The sequence below is a fragment of the Archocentrus centrarchus genome, unplaced genomic scaffold (assembly GCF_007364275.1).
Source record: "Archocentrus centrarchus isolate MPI-CPG fArcCen1 unplaced genomic scaffold, fArcCen1 scaffold_45_ctg1, whole genome shotgun sequence".
NCBI lineage: Eukaryota > Metazoa > Chordata > Actinopteri > Cichliformes > Cichlidae > Archocentrus > Archocentrus centrarchus.
Window position 1 is genome coordinate 366,373 of NW_022060271.1, and position 19,346 is coordinate 385,718.

At 40.7% G+C, this 19,346-nt stretch overlaps 2 protein-coding genes across 2 annotated transcripts in view; both read right to left on the reverse strand.

The window, feature by feature from the left end:
* Positions 1–4,375, reverse strand: part of LOC115777237 (uncharacterized) — a 37,673-nt gene extending 33,298 nt beyond the window's left edge. The window contains exon 1 of the mRNA XM_030725080.1: positions 4,266–4,375. Coding sequence (XP_030580940.1) covers positions 4,266–4,302 — 37 coding nt within the window. The 5' untranslated portion in view covers positions 4,303–4,375. The remainder of the gene's footprint in view (positions 1–4,265) is intronic.
* The window catches only part of LOC115777204 (uncharacterized), a 297,208-nt gene that overhangs the window by 102,529 nt on the left and 175,333 nt on the right, over positions 1–19,346 (reverse strand). The gene's annotated exons all lie outside the window — the stretch shown is intronic.

Consider the following 19,346-nt stretch of genomic DNA (forward strand, 5'->3'; position numbering starts at 1 on the left):
AAACTGCTCAGTAAAAAAGGCCCAAAGCAGCCTAACAGTGAGGATACAAAGCTCCTACAGCAGGTGCCCTCATCATCATTATCATGGGGTGGCTGTAGCTCAGTAGGTAGAGCAGGTCACCTACTGATCGGAAGGTCAGCGGTTCGAATCCTGGCTACTCCGGGCTACATGCCAATGTATCCTTGGGCAAGATACTTAACCCCAAGTTGCTCTCCGACCGTTCTGTCGGAGTATGAATGTGAGTGAATGTTAGGTAATTAAAAGCACTTAGCTTCATAAAAATGGAAGTGCTTGTATGAATGGGAGTGCATGGGTGAATGCAAACAGGTTGTATAAGCGCTTTGAGTGCTCATACTGAGTAGAAAAGCGCTATATAAGAACTAGTCCATTTACCATCACTATAATCATAGTTATCATATCATTGTTGTCATTATCATGTGGATCTCCTTTCTTCCTCTATGAGATGATATCAGCAGAAGAAAATCCAGTATTGATGTGATGGAGCTGCAGCCTCAGTCCTGATGCATTCAGAGGATCATCAGACTGATTGACTCAGTTTATTCTGAGAGCTCAGAGATGATCAGCTGCTGTAACATTTACCACACAGGAATCATGTGATCTCATTTGTAGGAACCATCCTCAGCCTGTGAGGAGCTCTGATTCAGTGACCTCACCCTGCTGAACAGCAGCACTGATGTTGGTGTGTTTCCAGGTAACACAGACATGGATGGTTTCAATCCACCAATCACAGAGCTCCATCAGTGACCTCACAGCACTACATGTACCTGCACTTCTCTCCACGACCACTAGATGTCTCCATGCTGTGTGAGTCACTGATTCCAATGAATGCTCAGAGCCTGCTGAGCCTGTTTGACAGAGGAGGGACCTCCTGGTGATCGTATGGGACTAAAAAGCTGTGATAACACACACACACACACACACACACACACACACACACACACACACACACACACACACACACACACACACACACACACACACACAGCAGCTGAGTGGAGCATGAGCTCCTCTGAAAGCCTCCAAGAAGAATGCAGTGATTTCAGAGTGAGCTGCTTTGTTACTTTGATGTGAATCAGAATCCAGTGTTTGATGAAATCTCCTCCTGCTGCACTTCAACACATCAAAGAGAGAGAGATGAAAGCAAAGCTGCTGATGAGAGCAGAGAGAGGAAGGTGATCTTACCGTGCAGGAGGATCACAAACACCACCAACATCTTCATGGTCCTCTTTCAAAGCCCTTCAGCAGCTCATCATCTCACACTGCTCAGACCGTCACAGCTCAGAGTTCAGCTTCACACTTTGTTAAAGCTCATCTGTGGAATGAAGTCCGGCCGGCCGCACGGCACTGCCGAGGAAAGAGGAGGAGCTTCGGTTTCCTCGTAGTTTCACACCTGAGCTGGAGGCGGGGCTGCAGCCTCACCCTGACACACACAAAGCTCCGCCTTCAGTCCTGACACTCACACATCCACTGTAGGCAGTCTGCCATGATGTTTGGCTGCAGCCACTAAATGTGACTCACTGAGAGCTGCAGGAGAAACACTCTGATTGGCTGAGAAGGTCAGCTCTGTTTCTGCTGCTCACACACACACTGTAACACACTCAGCTGGGAGAAGATCTCTGCAGTGTGACACAAACACACACCTTTGTCTTCATGTGTGTTTCTGCTCTTTGCTTTCTCAGTCACACCATCCAGATGTTTCTCCTTCATGAAGAAGATGATCTCTGATGATGATGATGATGATGATGATGATGATGATGATGATGATGATATGGAGTCAGATGTGGCTCTGATCCTGGATCTGTCATGGTTCCACGTTCTTGCAGCACCTCCCACATAATAAAACCCAGGTCCACATGGTTCCAGTTCATACACAACTCTGTGCTAGTGTAGCAGTTGTGTTACAAACTTATGAATTTATCCATAACAGCTCTTTACTATTAAAGCTTATTTTGGGCTGTGATCTCCTGCCTGTTTGTGTGTGTGTGTGTGTGTGTGTGTGTGTGATGATGTAGGTGTGTGTGTGTGTGTGTGTGTGTGTGTGTGTGCTGCTCTCTGTTGATCAGACTGTGTTAAAGCCATTAATTGTAATGTGTGTGTGTGTGTCTCTGTGACCTGACTCGTCCTGTGTGAGTCTCACTCAGGTGTGAGTTCACTGTTTGGGTCTGAGGCTAATGCTAGCATGCTAAGTGAGCCTGAACTCCTCCTCTGTGATGAGGAGAGCGGCCCAGCAGGAGCTCACAGCTCATGGATTTCTGTGTTCCTGGATCACAGCTGGCTGTTCCTCAGAGAACCACAGATCCACTTCCTCCTATCTCACCGTTTCACAGCACCACACAGGTCTGAGCAGGTGTAACACACACAGGTTACACACTGTTCTCACGGTGACTCACAACGATCACACACACTATCTCCAAACATGTGTCTGCTGTGCAGAGCAGTGAGGAGAGCTGGGACCTCTACACTGGAGGAACCAAACAGCCTCTTCACAAACACCACACAGCAGAGCCACCTGGACAGGACCAGCTGTACATCTGCACCTAAAGGTCAAAGGTCACTCTCTGAGGATGCCAGCGTTCACATTTTGGAGCAGGCAGACAGATGTTTGAAGGAGGAGTTAAAGAAGCATCTGTGTCCACTGTGAACCTCCATCACTGAGCAGAGGAGCTGGATTACATCACCAGCTGTGAGCCACCTACCTGAGATCCCTCCCCAGGAGCCTCAACCCCCACTCACACCTTACAGGTGACCTCAAGAGGTCACATGACAGGATGGAGCAAAGTCTCACAGTGGTTTCACCCTTGGTGGTAATGACCCACACCTTTTTCCACACCTTGGCTCATGTGATGATGAACATGATCAATAACAGTGGGTCAGCGAGCACCTCCAGTTTGACACAACATTTGATCCTGCAGCAGTTCAGACCTGAAAGCTGTGTGTGTGTGTGTGTGTGTGTGTGTGTGTGTGTGTGTGTGTGTGTGTGTGTGTGTGTGTGTGTGTGATGGTAACAGAGGTCTATCAGTGTCAGAGCTGTCAGCATGATTCAGTCAGTGTTTCAGTCAATCCAACAGGACCTGAGATGTTCCTGTTAAACTGCTGCAGTGTTTCCAAAGAGGGGACACTGATTGTGTCCCAACACTGACTGCTGTTGGCTCTCTCTGCAGTATTGTATCACTTCCTGTTTCAGAGCACAGTGGTGTTTTCCTGTCTGTTAGCTGTTTAATCTGTATAGCTCGATTTATGTGGATAACAACATCTTTGGATACTGTGGCTCCTCTGAAAAGGAAAGCTTCAAATCAGAAGTGCCTGACTCCGTGGTATAATTCACAAACACACAGCTTAAAGCAGATAACCCGAAAGCTGGAGAGGGAATGGTGTCTCACTAAATTAGAAGATGCTCATTTAGCCTGGAAAAAGAGTTTGTTGCTCTATAAAAAAGCCCTCCGTAAAGCTAGGACATCTTACTCATCATTAATTGAAGAAAATAAGAACAACCCCAGGTTTGTTTTCAGCACTGTAGCCAGGCTGACAAAGAGTCAGAGCTCTGTAGAGCCGAGTATTCCTTTCACTTTAACTAGTAGTGACTTCATGGATTTCTTTACAAATAACATTTTAGACATTAGAGAAAAAATTAAAAATAGTAACGTGTTAGATTACTGGTTACTGAGAAAAAGTAGTCAGATTACAGTAACGTGTTACTGACATCACTGATTATTACTGACTAACTTGATAATTGTCTACATAAAACAGAAAAACATGCCAACACGTTGATGTTTTTAAAGACTCCTTGAATATGATGCATCTAAAGTGCAGCTGTATGTCAGATCAGTCTGAATGTTCCTGACCTTCCTTTCATTATCATTGTTCCTTTAATGGTTCTCCTGGGTTCCTGTGCTGGATTTGTTCTGCTCACTCTGGAACGGTTCTATGGTGGCGTGATGGGCGGGGCTGGATGTAATCTCCCATCATGCCTCATATGTCTGTGGTGTTTGCTGCTGAGTTTAAGGAAGCTGTGATTACCGGACCTGTTATAGTTTGTTGTTGTGTCCCAAAGCACAGAGAATTATTGTGATTATAATAAATGACGTTTACAGTCGAAGTATTCACGGGGTTCATTTCCGGGTTTGTGGCTCCTGCAAACAGCGTCACCGGTTAATCTGCTTTAGCGCAGTTACTGAGGGTCGATCTTTGACTGCAGCGGGTCCGGGTCTGTACCCCCCCTCCCCGGCTCACACGGAGCTTCTTACCGTTCAGGAGGAGCAGGAACACCACCGACGTCTTCATCCTCCTTTAAAGCGCTCAAACCGCCACAAAGTCCCGGTAAATCCTCCGCTCACCGAACGAACGCACACCGGGGATCACCTGCAACTCCGCCCACACCTTACCCTGCAGGTGTGACGCTCAGAGGAACGTTTACTTTCGGTTTGACAGGAAGTGTCTGTGAGTGCAGACGGTGATGAATTTAAATGAGCTTCAGATGGTCAGACATGTTCGAATTTTCACATTTAGAATAGAATAGAACTTTATTGTTATTATACACACGACGAAATTAATCATTATACAACATGTTATATAACGACATTCATCACAATATAACGAAATTCCGTTCGGAACAACCATCCAGAGAAGACACAGACAGACTAACATAGGGGAGATGGGTGGCTGCAGCCGCTGCCGTTTTTCACTGGCGCCGCCGCTACATTCAGTCCCCAGAAAAGGAAACAACCAGAGGTGGCAAAAGTACTGACATTCTGTACTTAAGTAGAAGTACAAGTACTTATGTTAAAAAATACTTTAGTAAAAGTCAAAGTACTGGTTCAACTTCTTTACTTAAGTAAAAGTAAAAAAGTACAGGCTCTGAAATGTACTCAAAGTAAGAAAGTAAAAGTAGTTCTTTGGAGTGTGTAGATTCTCAGTCATCCAGGTCATAGTAGTCTCTGGAGCTTGAAAAAGGCGACTGGACTTCTTTTTGTTTCTTGAAGACGTTTCACCTCTCATCCGAAAGGCTTCTTCAGTTCTCAACCAAATGGTGGAGAGACCCAGGTATTTAAACCCCTGTGGGCGTAGTCCCCTGGAGGTGGTTATGACCCTCTATTGATCATGTGCGTGAACACATGTGCCCAGGTGTGAAGGGGGCGTGGGTCATATTTAATCAGTGGTTTCAGTTGAAACCAATTTAGGACTCCGCTCCATTGTTTCCTGTGGCCTATTGAGGTCACTGGAACAAAGGTGTGAATGGGGGTTGAGACGTCTGGGAAGGGAGCTCAGGACAGCACTGTAAGCGGGGGAAAGTTGGTGACGTAATCCACCTCCTCTGTTCAATGATGGTTGTTCACAGTGGACATAGATGGCTTCTTTCACTCCTCTTTCAAACCATCTGTTTTCCCTGTCCAAATGTGAACATTGGCATCCTCAAAAGAGTGCCCTTTTTCCTTCAGATGCAGATGTACTGCTGAATCTTGTCCTGTCGAGGTGGCTCTTCTATGTTGTGCCATTCGTTTGTGAAGAGGCTGTTTGGTTTCACCAATGTAGAGGTCCGAGCACTCTTCACTGCACTGAACAGCATACACTACATCGCGGATCTTGTGTTTGGCGGGTTTGTCCTTGGGATGAACCAGTTTTTGTCTTAGGGTGTGACTTGGTTTGAAGTATACTGAGATGTCATGCTTGGAGAAAATTCTTCTGAGTTTCTCTGACAAGCCTGACACATATGGGATGACAATGTTGTTCCTCTTGTCCTTCCTTTTCCCTTACGTTTGTGTTTGGCCTTCATTCCTGTGCATCTTAGCTGATTTGATGAAGGCCCAGTTGGGGTAACCGCATGTTTTGAGGGCTTTCTTAATGTGTGTGTGTTCCTTATGCTTCCCTTCTGCCTTAGAGGGAACACTTTCCGCACGGTGTTGTAGGGTCCTGATCACCCCAAGTTTGTGTTCCAGAGGGTGGTGGGAGTCAAAGAGGAGATACTGGTCTGTGTGTGTGGGCTTCCGGTAAACTTCAATGTTGAGGCTTCCATCTTCCTCGATAAGCACCGCACAGTCCAGGAATGGTAACTTGTTATCTCTGGTGTCCTCCCTGGTAAAACATATGTATTTATCCACTGAGTTAATGTGATGAGTGAAGGCTTCTACTTCTTGGGTTTTGATTTTGACCCAGGTGTCATCTACATATCTGTACCAGTGGCTAGGTGCCATCCCTTTGAAAGAACCAAGAGCTTTACTTTCCACTTCCTCCATGTAAAGGTTGGCTACAATGGGAGACACTGGGGAGCCCATGGCACATCCATGCTTCTGTCTGTAGAATCCATCATTGTATTTAAAATATGTTGTGGTAAGGCAGAGATCTAAAAGTGCACAAATCTGATCTGGGGTGAAGCTGGTTCTGTTCAGTAAGGAATCGTCTTCCTGTAGTCGTCTTCTGACGGTCTCCACTGCCTCAGTTGTGGGTATGCAAGTGAAAAGTGAAACCACATCAAAGGACACCATGGTTTCATCTGGATCCAGTACAAGATTCTGGACCTTGTTAGTAAAATCTGTAGAGTTTTCAATGTGGTGGGGTGTGATGCCAACAAGCGGTGATAAGATGGTGGCGAGGTGTTTGGAAATGTTGTAGGTGACCGAGTTTATACTGCTGATAATGGGTCGAAGTGGGACTCCTTCTTTGTGGAGCTTTGGGAGTCCATAAATGCATGGAGTGGCTTCTCCAGGGTACAGGCGGTAGTAAGTGGGGCGGTCAATGGCTTTTTCCTTTTCAAGTTGTTGCAGGCAGCAAACAACTTTTTTCTTGTAGTTGCTTGTGGGATCACGTCTCAAGACCTCATAAGTATTGTTGTCACTGAGGAGTGTAGTAATTTTGTTGTGGTAATCCGATGAATTCAGCACAGCCGTGCACCTCCCCTTGTCGGCTGGCAGTATGGTGATGTTTTGATCCTTGCTTAGGGCTGTGATGGCCTTCTTCTCCTGAATGGTGAGGTTGGATGGAGGAAGTCTTGCACTGGAGAGAGTGGCTGAAACTTTCATCCTGATCTGTTCTGCTTCAGGATGAGAAAGTTTGTTATTTCTTATAGCGGTTTCTGTTGCTGTGATGAGGTCTACTATAGGAAGCTGTTGTGGGGCTATGGCAAAGTTGAGTCCTTTGGCTAGCACATTTTCTTCTGGTTTGGTGAGGACCCTGTCTGATAGGTTCTTCACCCACTTTCCTTGGTTTCCATTGCTTATCGTGTCGTCCTGTTTGTTAACAGATGAATGGTATGCCTTGGTTTGCAGAGTTTGAAATTTACGTAGTTGTCTTTCCTTGCCTTTGATGTGTTGTGTGAGCTGGGCTTTGTCCACAAATGTAAAAACTTCTTCTGCGATGGTGTGAGGTAAGAGTGATGAGAGTTTCTGCTGAGTCTGGTGGATTTTGTTCTGGAGTGCATCTATGGTGAAATGGACCTGTCTTATCCTTTCACTCAAAAGGTGGTTCTGTGCTCTCAATAGAATTTGGTCAGCTCTATGTCCTTTTACTGTGGACCCAAGGTGCAAACTCTTGGGAACCAGTCTGGACTGTCTGCATCTCAAGTTGAAACGAAGGTGGTTCCTGTAGTCCGCTAGCTTTCTTGAGTCCCTTTCATAATCCCGCACCAATTGAAGGGTGTTCCTCCCAAAGTGCAAGGCAATATGTCTGTGTAGATTCTCAGTCATCCAGGTCATAGTAGTCTCTGGATCTTGAAAAAGGCGACTGGACTTCTTTTTGTTTCTTGAAGCTCTTCTTCAAGCTCCAGAGACTAGTTCTTTGGAGGACGTTTCTACCTGCTATTTTTGTGTAAAGCTAACTGAACCTCATTATATGTTATTGTAATAATATAAAATAATATTACATGAGAATACAAACATTATTCAATCTAAATTTTAATCCTAATGAATGCTCTCAGCTTGAATCTGTTCTGTAGGACACAAACTGTTAAAGGGAATTTAAACACAGCTCTGTTCTCTGTGTCCTCCATAGTAGAGGGTGACTGTGCCTCCACCTAAACACCAACATTAGGATACTCAGGGGTTACAGTGGGATTCAGAAGGTGGAGGAACCCTAAGATCAGCTGTAGTGGCTCTGCATGGGGAGAAGAATCACAGCTTTCTATTGTAGCTGCAGTAAATGATGTTGGTGTGCAGGCTGTGATCAGCTGACCTGCTGCTGCTGCTCTGAGGTTTACTGCTCTGTGTGGATGAACTGAACTCACAAAGATGTAACCCAGTATTTCACAGCTCTCTGAGCTGATCTCCATCCCCTACACTGACAGCATACAGGCTGTAGAAATGTTGGATTCAGTGAATGAATCTCAGCATCAGCAGCTTTGATTCAAACTCATCTCTGCTGCACTGATGTAACCTGTAACTCTGACCATGAACACAGCCACTGTGCACCAACACAGAGCTTTACTGTAAATACAGTACAACAAGCTGACCTGTTTATTACACACTAAACTGCAGTATTTTCATACAATCTTTGAATTACACAAAGTCAGCATACTTCAGTTTGTTTTCCAGTCCTTACCTTTAAATCTAACCTCTCTTCTTCCTCTCCTGTCCTCTTTCTCCATCTCTGAGTGAACTTCTCTCTCTTTGCTCTCCCTGAAATACAGCAGCTCTTCTTTTAGCTAGCAGACACACTGTGTGACAAACTGCCCACACTTTGTGTGTTTGCTGATATTTGTTGGGCATTTAGAAACGTTGCATTTACCTGCCACACGTTACTCCCTTCATGCTCGCTCCTCTTCAGTAGCGCTAGCTAAGCTGTTTATGTGCCGCAGCCCAACTTACAGACTCGGTCCGGCCCGATTATAGCGCTAGAAATGAGACATTAATTATATGGGTTTGCGTATTTAATCCCTTTGTACGAGATAAGCTCCGATGATGGAGGATACACCAGTACGATTGTCTCTTATGTGTTATTATTCCTCCATTTAGGCTCAGATCGTTTGATGTTTGAGGCGCACTGACCGGAAATGCAAACTTCTCTCTGACGTGTTAAAAAGTAACGAGTCTGTTTGAAAATGTAAGAAGTAGAAAGTACAGATACTTGTGTAAAAATGTAGGGAGTAAAAGTAAAAAGTAGACAGAAAAATAAATACTTAAGTAAAGTACAGATACCTGAAAAATCTACTTAAGTACAGTAACGAAGTATTTGTACTTCGTTACTTCCCACCTCTGCTGATGACATCATGGGGTCCATGATGATGTCATCTTTGCTAACATCCTCCTCTCACCCACCACCCTCACAGACTCCAGAGGACATCCCAGCACAGACTCCACCTCCACACCAGTTTGTCAGTCCTGCTCCTGTCCCTTTGGGTGCATCCACCCCCCCAGCAGACCACTGCATAGTCTGCATGGTGTCGCCTCATGGTGTCGTCTTCGTTGGACCCGCTGCAGTTCGCCTACCGGCCTGGCATCGGGGTGGATGACGCCATCATCTACCTCCTGCACCGAGCTCTGACCCACCTGGAGAAGCCTGGAAGCACTGTGAGGATCATGTTCTTTGATTTCTCCAGTGCTTTTAACACCATCCAGCCAGGACTTCTGAGAGACAAGCTGGAACTGTCAGGAGTGGACCACCACATCTCCGAGTGGATACTGGACTACCTCACTGACCGCCCACAGTACGTGAGGACACAGGGCTGTGTCTCTGACAGGCTGGTCTGCAGTACGGGGGCCCCACAGGGAACTGTGCTGGCACCGTTCCTCTTCACCCTCTACACTGCAGACTTCTCCATCAACTCCCCACGCTGCCATCTGCAGAAGTTCTCTGACGACTCTGCCATAGTTGGCCTCATCACAGGTGAGGATGACTCAGAGTACAGACAGTGGACTCAGGACTTTGTGGACTGGTGCCAGCGGAACCACCTCCTGATCAACGCCGCTAAAACCAAGGAGCTGGTGGTGGATTTCCGCAGGCGCAGACCCACCACACGGACACCGGTGAACATCCAGGGAGTGGACATTGAGATAGTGGACTCTTATAAGTACCTGGGTGTTCACCTAAACAATAAACTGGACTGGACTCATAACACTGATGCGCTCTACAGGAAGGGTCAGAGCAGACTCTACCTGCTGAGAAGGCTGAGGTCTTTTGGAGTGCAGGGGACACTCCTGAAGACCTTCTATGACTCTGTGGTGGCATCAGCCATCTTCTATGCAGCAGTATGTTGGAGCAGCAGCTTATCTACAGCTGAGAGGAAGAGGATAGACAAGCTCATCAGGAAAGCCAGCTCTGTCCTAGGATGTCCTCTCGACTCAGTGCAGGTGGTGGGAGACAGAAGGACTCTGACCAAAATAACATCACTGATGGACAAGGTCTCCCATCCCATGCATGAAACTGTTGCTGAGCTGGAGAGCTCCTTCAGTGACAGACTGCTGCATCCTAAATGCACAAAGGAGCGTTATCGTAGATCCTTCCTCCCAGCAGCTGTAAGACTTTATAACCATCACTGCTCCCAACAAAAACCACAATAGCCTACACAATGTAGGATAATATATAATATACTGTAAATAGTCCGGCCTGTTAAGGTTCAACACACAGGCACATCATGTACATTGTATATAGTGTTATTATTAGTAGTATTAAGGTTAATCTTGTTTGTTGATTTTATATATATTTATATTCTTTTCTTAATAGTGTGAATTATTATATTTTTACTTATATTTATAATAACTGCGGCTGCTGTTACACCCAAATTTCCCCTCTGTGGGACAATAAAGGCTGTTTCTTCTTCACAGAAAAGGGCCGACGCTCCCACTGAGTCATAAAAGGTCTTTAACTGATCGATACACCACGATCAGCACAGATTTATTTCATCTGCTGTTACAAAAGGAGGTATAAGGTACCACCTTCTGTCAAATGCATGTCAAGATCTTATCAGTAATAGATAAAGATCTATAGCATAGATAAGATAAGCAATTTTCATATAGATGACGTCATATTTTTAATTGAATGTAGATTATAAAAATTGATAATATTATGTAAGGGGTATATGGAAATGAATGTCAGGGTTGGTGCTTATGTGTCACTATAGGGGAGGTGGGTGAAAGTATACATAAATATATATATATATTTATATATATTTATATATATATATATATATTTATATATTTATTTTAATTGGGTATTTTCTTTTTATTTTGTAAACATAAATAAATAAAAAGGCACAGGACTTGTCATTTCATTTGTGTGAGACATTACAGCATGTATAGTTTGTTTTTTTTTCTTTTCATTTTTCATTCAGCTATGACTGAAACATTTTGCTGTGGACCACATTGGAAATCTTTACTTAATTTTATTTGTATATGTTTAATTCCGTCTAAAAAAAGTAATGAAATCAAGATTCGTTTTACCCGATTTTTGCAAAGAAGATAGCACCAGGACACCGTTAGTGAGCCTACTGAGACCTCTGTGTGCCACCACGAAAGTGATCATAAAATAAGTCAGACAGAAAGGTCGGCAAGCCTGAACTTTCGCCCCCTCCTCCCTTCCTCTCTGCCCCCGCCTCTCTCTGTCCTGCTCCTCCTCCTGCTCCTCCCCCTGCTCCTCCTCCTGCTCCTCCTCCTCCTCCTCAGTTAGGGTTTTGTGTTTAATTCTTCTGAGGAAAAAGAAAAATTAAAAATGAAATTGTAAATTAAAAAATATAATTGAAAATAAAAGCAATTAAAATAAAGAAAAAGAAGAAAAGCAAATGAAAATATATAAGCAAAAAAAAATAAAAGTAAATGACAAAAACTAAAAAGTAAATGAAAAACAAAAAAAATGAAAGCAAATAAAATTGAAAATTAAAAAATAAAATTTGAAAATAAAAAAATAAAATTGAAAATTAAAAAATAAAATTGAAAATTAAAAAATGAAATTGTAAATTAAAAATAAAATGTAAAAAATAAAATGTAAAAAATACAATTGAAAAAATAAAAGTAAATGAAAAAAAATGAAATCAAATTAAAATTTAAATTAAAAAAAATAAAATTGTAAATTTAAAAATAAAATTGTAAATTAAAAAATAAAATTTAAAAAGTAAACTAAAAATTAAATTTTTAAAAAGTAAAATAAAAGTAAATTAGTGAAATCATCTGTTTTTTTTTTTAAAAAGTTTCTGTTTTCTAGTTCCACTGACCTGTAACAGAAAATAGACACTAAAAATCTCCCCTCCCTCCTCCCTCCTCCCCCCTATGTTGAGCCTCTTTGAGATCTTATCCACCTCTCTGTATTACAGTGTATTACGGTATTGAAAAAAGAAAACCAATAATTTAGACTTCAGTGGGGGCCACACCTATGCCCCCTATTCAGGGCCTCTCTTTTCACGGTAACACCTCTGTTTGCTTTAGGTAAGATACAGAAAAATAACGGTCACCGAACCTCTTTAGCTTGCTGGACACATCTGTTTTTGTAAGATAAGAACCCCACACCCCTTTTCCATAAAATTGAAAATTAAAAATAAAATTGAAAATTAAAAAATTAAATAGAAAATTAAAAAATAAAATTTTAAATTTAAAAATAAAATTACAAAGTAAATAAAACTAAACTAAAAATTAAATTTTTAAAAAGTAAAATAAAAGTAAATTAGTGAAATCATCTGTTTTTTAAAAAAGTTTTCTGTTTTTCTAGTTCCTCTAAAAAACCTCCCCCTCCCTCCTCCCTCCTATGTTGAGCCGCTTTGAGATGTTATCCACCTCTCTGTATTACAGTGTATTACGGTATTGAAAAAAGAAAACCAATAATTTAGACTTCAGTGGGGCCCCACCTATGCCCCCCTATTCAGGGCCTCTCTTTTGACAGTAACACCTCTGTTTGCTTTAGGTAAGATACAGAAAAATAACTGTCACCGAACCTCTTTAGCTTGTTGTACGCATCTGTTTTTGTAAGATAAGTACCCCACCCCCACCCCACCCCTCTTCCGATCAATCAGTTTCGTAAATGGTCCAGACTTTTACCGTGAGCACATCAGAGCCTGTCTCGTTTATGAAAAAAACAACTGAACCTACTAAATAGAATAGAATAGAATGCCTTTATTGTCATTATACAGGATGTACAATGAGATGGGAGGGCCACTCCTGTTCAGTGCCATACAACAGAAAATCAAACTCTCTAAAATAAAAATAAAAATATTATAACCTAGTATAATCAAGAAATATACAGAAAAGAAAGAATGTATAAAATATACAAAAAATAGAATGTATAAAAAATATATACATACATTGGTGCATCTGTACATTGTAAGAAAAGTAAATAAGTGTATACATATAATAATAATGAAGATGATGAATATTGCACTTGGCGAATGAATATTGCACTAGTGAATGAATACTGGATATTACACAATATAGGAATGTTAGATATTGTTCAGTATGAATAATCTAATATTGCACAGAGATGTGGGTGTTGCACAGTTACGGTGGGTGAGTGTGAGAGTTCAGGGTGGTGATTGCTCTGACGAAGAACCTGTTCTTGAGTCTGTTTGTTCTGGCAACCGTGTAAAACAAGTGATTGGCAACTTTAGTTAAGGTAAGTTACGCTTATTTCCCCTTTGTATGTATAGTTCCAGCCTCATAACTCAAAAAAAAAAAAAAAAATATATATATATATATATATATATATATATATATATATATATATATATATATATATATATGTATATATATATAGGTTATTATAGATCACAGACCTGCCTTAGAAAGAAGAATGATAAAATCTGCCATTTGGGTGTAAAAGCTAACTGTCAAACACACAAACCTATAAAGAGCCTCAGTGTAAATATGTTGTTAGTTTGTTCCTCTAAATGTGACTCTTGGACGGTCGCTAGGATTTTTGTAAAGACATGGTTTATACAGGTATATCAAACTCTGTTTTTAGGTTGTAGGTCATTTAAAAAATACTTTCTACATTTTCACACGATCATGGGCTCCATTTCAGATACAGATGTCAGTAAGTTTTTTTTTTTTTTTTTTTTCACGGCATGTCTTGATGAATAAGAGGGTCATAGAACTTTTTTTTTTCTTCAGATGCTGGATTGTTTGGGGAGGCGGATATTGGTATGTTTTGGGGTTTTTTGAGGGGTTTTTTTTTTTTGGTATTTTTGTTTTTCAGACAAAAAAAACAAAATGCTTTAAAAATAAGAAACTTTTTAAACCATTTCAGACATATTTGAGTTAGACCTCTATCTTCACATTCAGAGACCTTTGTCCCCTCAGTAACAGGACTGGGCTCAGCTTCTAAGGGCAGCAAGCTAGTGGAAAGCCAAAGATAGAATCTCCGTGGTGCAACCTCAATAGGAAAACATCTCACAGTTGACAGAAGTGACAACCCTGCCCCAAATTTTGTCACATAAGTTATTAAAAATAGGTGAGTATGTTTACTATGTTTGTTTTATTAATTTAAAAAAATCTGTCTTTCAGGAGGTAAAGGTGTTATTGGAGCTCGCATACCAATACGCAGAAGGACGTGGAGAAATGAGAGGAGGTGCAGGGGCCTATACACTAGGGTTCTTTTGTAAAACATTTACACCTGTGTTAGAATTATTAACCTTAATAAAACATTTACAGTCATGTCAGAGTTATTGACCTTAATAAAATAAGTTTTTTGTTTTTTTTAAACTGGATTTTATTGAACAATAAAATGTCTAGTAATGATTATTTTAGAGATTTAAATGCAGCTTTAGCCTTGTTAGAGGGTGAAAATAGAGAGAACGCTAGTCAATCCAATCCTGAAATCATCTCTTTGACTCCTGTTATTGATGCTGTGAACTCTTTCAACTGGCTACAACTATTGGACCCCCAACTCTCCCCGTGTTGATAATACATGAGATAACCCTATTGAACCCCCTCAAAATCAGACACCCAGTCATGATACATTTGATGTTTTTGATGCTATCGATAATGTTCTAGCTCAATTACAGTCTAACCAACAACCTATACCGTCTGAATTAATAGCCTGTTAAAGCAGAGACCCCGTGAAAATCCCTGTCCTTACTGTAAGGACGACAATTGCAGTGAGATCAGCAAATGCACTGGGCTTGACATGCATGGAGTTCTGCTCCTGATTTATACTGTGTGTAGTTAAGTTATAGTTTTATTAAAAAGGCCCATCAAGGCCAAACTGTTATAATCTCTTGTGGTTTTCTGTCCTACTCTCTTACCTCTGCTGATTTTACTAGTACAGTCTACTATATTGCAATGAAATGCAGTATATTCTTTCATTTGGGACAGATCACATATTTTTAAATGACTATGCATAGTATATTTACATATTTGGTATTGCTGGATTTAGAAAATAAGCACATTAATTCAACAAGCCTACTGTGTTATATGACAATACATGCGACATAATAAAACTTGGGACTGAAGACTCAATTTTGTCAATACTTTTCAGTTGGGGCACTTCATACATTAAGTGACTTAACACCCTGATTATGCAGGCCATATTTACATATGTATTGATGGATTCAGCACAACCTCATCTTTCCAACAAGCCATCATATATGTTTCTATGACAAACCCTGGCAAAGCAATTACAAAGTAAATAAAAACATTTTGCATAGATATATTTTTTCCATGTTTGCCTATTTTAGGTATGTGTTCCAAGGTCTCTATCTACCATACTTTAAGATATTTCCATCCAGTTTTTTCTAGTGGGTAAAGCAAAGTCCTGACTACATACATGTCTATTCTGAAAGCTCTCAGGCCTTATGTTATTAATCTACATCAGTTTTGGGGGTTAACCCCATATGGACAGGCTGTACTTGAGTTCTTTTTTAGTTTTGGGTATATAACAATATCTATCAATTTAACCATCTTGGCAGTAAAATATTTTTGGCCAAGAATCCATTTCGTATAGGGAAGACATCAGAGATGAGGAAAAACATGGTTGGGTTTAGTTCTACCTCCAGTAGGTGTATGTCAAAATTTGGGGGGGGGCATTGTCACTAGCCTAGTGGATACGACGCCACATTGAGTGGGTGGGCCCCGTTTCTGTGATACGTCAGTGTATATGTCTATGGATTTACTGAGCTAGCGGAAATCCTGCTGACTGAAGGATGGAAGTTTGTTCATTCAGTCTGTTTACATGTTTTGTTATCTTACACAGGAGGAAGCACTTTTGGTGAAGTCTACTTCACTGCAGACTGTCTTTTTAAAGAATAAGTCAGCCTTTAGCTGTTTTTGCTCTGTATCTTTTCTGTCGGGGATGTCGGTGATGTCGGTGATGTCGGGGATGTCGGGGATGCTGCTGTAGGTGCAGCAGCCCAAGCAGCATCCCCTAGAAGTTGCTATATGACGCCATCACCTAATGTGCATAATTGATTATTTGCATGTAGTTGCAATCAAGGCTGTCGGGGGAAAGGAATATCATCTTTGGAGACTAAAAGGCCAGTGAAACACATAGAAAGTAGTGGACAGAGTTTTCTACTTGCATTTTTCAGATGCTCAGTACAAATGTTATCCATACCACATGCCTTATTGTCTTTCAGTGTCATGATTGCATTATGTATTTCTTGAGGGGAGACAATCACATTCTCATTACTATGTATGTCACCCGCCACATAAGCGTTACTTTTGACACAATTAAACAGCTCAGTGTAGTGTTCCTGCCGTAACTGAGTAATTTCTTTTACATCTCTGACACCATCAATAGTAGTTGGAAGTGATGTTTTGCAATTATTTATTTTCTTAATTTCTAGTCCTAGACATTATTTTTTAACTTTCTTGCAAGAGTCAGACCTCATAGTGTTTTTGTTTCTCTTTATAAATCTTAAAGCATATTTAAAATTTGCATTTGCCTGTTTTTTAATACTCAAACAAAGGGGCATGTCTATGTTTACCCAAATCAACCCATGCTTTAAGAGCCCTTCTGGACCCTCCATGAAGCTTTCCTACATAGTCATTCCAGCCTGGCTTGATACCATGTGAGCTGGTTTTATACAGAGGCTTACTTGAGGTAAGAAGGGGCGTCACAGCATTCTCATACATAGTGCATAACTCAGCGCTATGTTGAGGATTCTTACAGCTCATATCATGGCATGAGATGGCTTCTTTTGGTAAACCAGCTGACAAAAAGTAAAGAAAAAGAGACAAAAAGTAAAGAAAAAACACCCTAAATATGTTTAGAACTACTAGGGCTGGGGAATATGGACCAAAATAATATCTCAAAATTTTTTTATCTGAATGGCAATATAAGAAATATATCTTGATATTTTTTTCTTCCCAAAGGTATAAACAAAAAGGTACTTCTGAGTCAAAGCTACATGTCCCAAATGTCACACAGACACTTTTATTAACATTCAGCTGTAGATGTGCATGAGGGATTGCTGAAAAATAAACCACTGGCATATTTAAATAATAATGCTCCTCAAATAAATTAATGCTTTTTTCCTTCATAAGAAAAGACTAACAGCTGTGCTATTAAAATGTAAACAGATCCAGAGCAAAAACAGCTAAAGGCTGACTTATTCTTTAAAAAGACAGTCTGCAGTGAAGTAGACTTCACCAAAGTGCTTCCTCCTGTGTAAGATAGCAAAACATGTAAACAGACTGAATGAACAAACTTCCATCCTTCAGTCAGCAGGATTTCCGCTAGCTCAGTAAATCCATAGACATATACACTGACGTATCACAGAAACGGGGCCCACCCACTCAATGTGGCGTCGTATCCACTAGGCTAGTGACAATGCCCCCCCCCAAATTTTGACATACACCTACTGGAGGTAGAACTAAACCCAACCATGTTTTTCCTCATCTCTGATGTCTTCCCTATACGAAATGGATTCTTGGCCAAAAATATTTTACTGCCAAGATGGTTAAATTGATAGATATTGTTATATACCCAAAACTAAAAAAGAACTCAAGTACAGCCTGTCCATATGGGGTTAACCCCCAAAACTGATGTAGATTAATAACATAAGGCCTGAGAGCTTTCAGAATAGACATGTATGTAGTCAGGACTTTGCTTTACCCACTAGAAAAAACTGGATGGAAATATCTTAAAGTATGGTAGATAGAGACCTTGGAACACATACCTAAAATAGGCAAACATGGAAAAAATATATCTATGCAAAATGTTTTTATTTACTTTGTAATTGCTTTGCCAGGGTTTGTCATAGAAACATATATGATGGCTTGTTGGAAAGATGAGGTTGTGCTGAATCCATCAATACATATGTAAATATGGCCTGCATAATCAGGGTGTTAGGTCACTTAATGTATGAAGTGCCCCAACTGAAAAGTATTGACAAAATTGAGTCTTCAGTCCCAAGTTTTATTATGTCGCATGTATTGTCATATAACACAGTAGGCTTGTTGAATTAATGTGCTTATTTTCTAAATCCAGCAATACCAAATATGTAAATATACTATGCATAGTCATTTAAAAATATGTGATCTGTCCCAAATGAAAGAATATACTGCATTTCATTGCAATATAGTAGACTGTACTAGTAAAATCAGCAGAGGTAAGAGAGTAGGACAGAAAACCACAAGAGATTATAACAGTTTGGCCTTGATGGGCCTTTTTAATAAAACTATAACTTAACTACACACAGTATAAATCAGGAGCAGAACTCCATGCATGTCAAGCCCAGTGCATTTGCTGATCTCACTGCAATTGCCGTCCTTACAGTAAGGACAGGGATTTTCACGGGGTCTCTGCTTTAACAGGCTATTAATTCAGACGGTATAGGTTGTTGGTTAGACTGTAATTGAGCTAGAACATTATCGATAGCATCAAAAACATCAAATGTATCATGACTGGGTGTCTGATTTTGAGGGGGTTCAATAGGGTTATCTCATGTATTATCAACACGGGGAGAGTTGGGGGTCCAATAGTTGTAGCCAGTTGAAAGAGTTCACAGCATCAATAACAGGAGTCAAAGAGATGATTTCAGGATTGGATTGACTAGCGTTCTCTCTATTTTCACCCTCTAACAAGGCTAAAGCTGCATTTAAATCTCTAAAATAATCATTACTAGACATTTTATTGTTCAATAAAATCCAGTTTAAAAAAAACAAAAAACTTATTTTATTAAGGTCAATAACTCTGACATGACTGTAAATGTTTTATTAAGGTTAATAATTCTAACACAGGTGTAAATGTTTTACAAAAGAACCCTAGTGTATAGGCCCCTGCACCTCCTCTCATTTCTCCACGTCCTTCTGCGTATTGGTATGCGAGCTCCAATAACACCTTTACCTCCTGAAAGACAGATTTTTTTAAATTAATAAAACAAACATAGTAAACATACTCACCTATTTTTAATAACTTATGTGACAAAATTTGGGGCAGGGTTGTCACTTCTGTCAACTGTGAGATGTTTTCCTATTGAG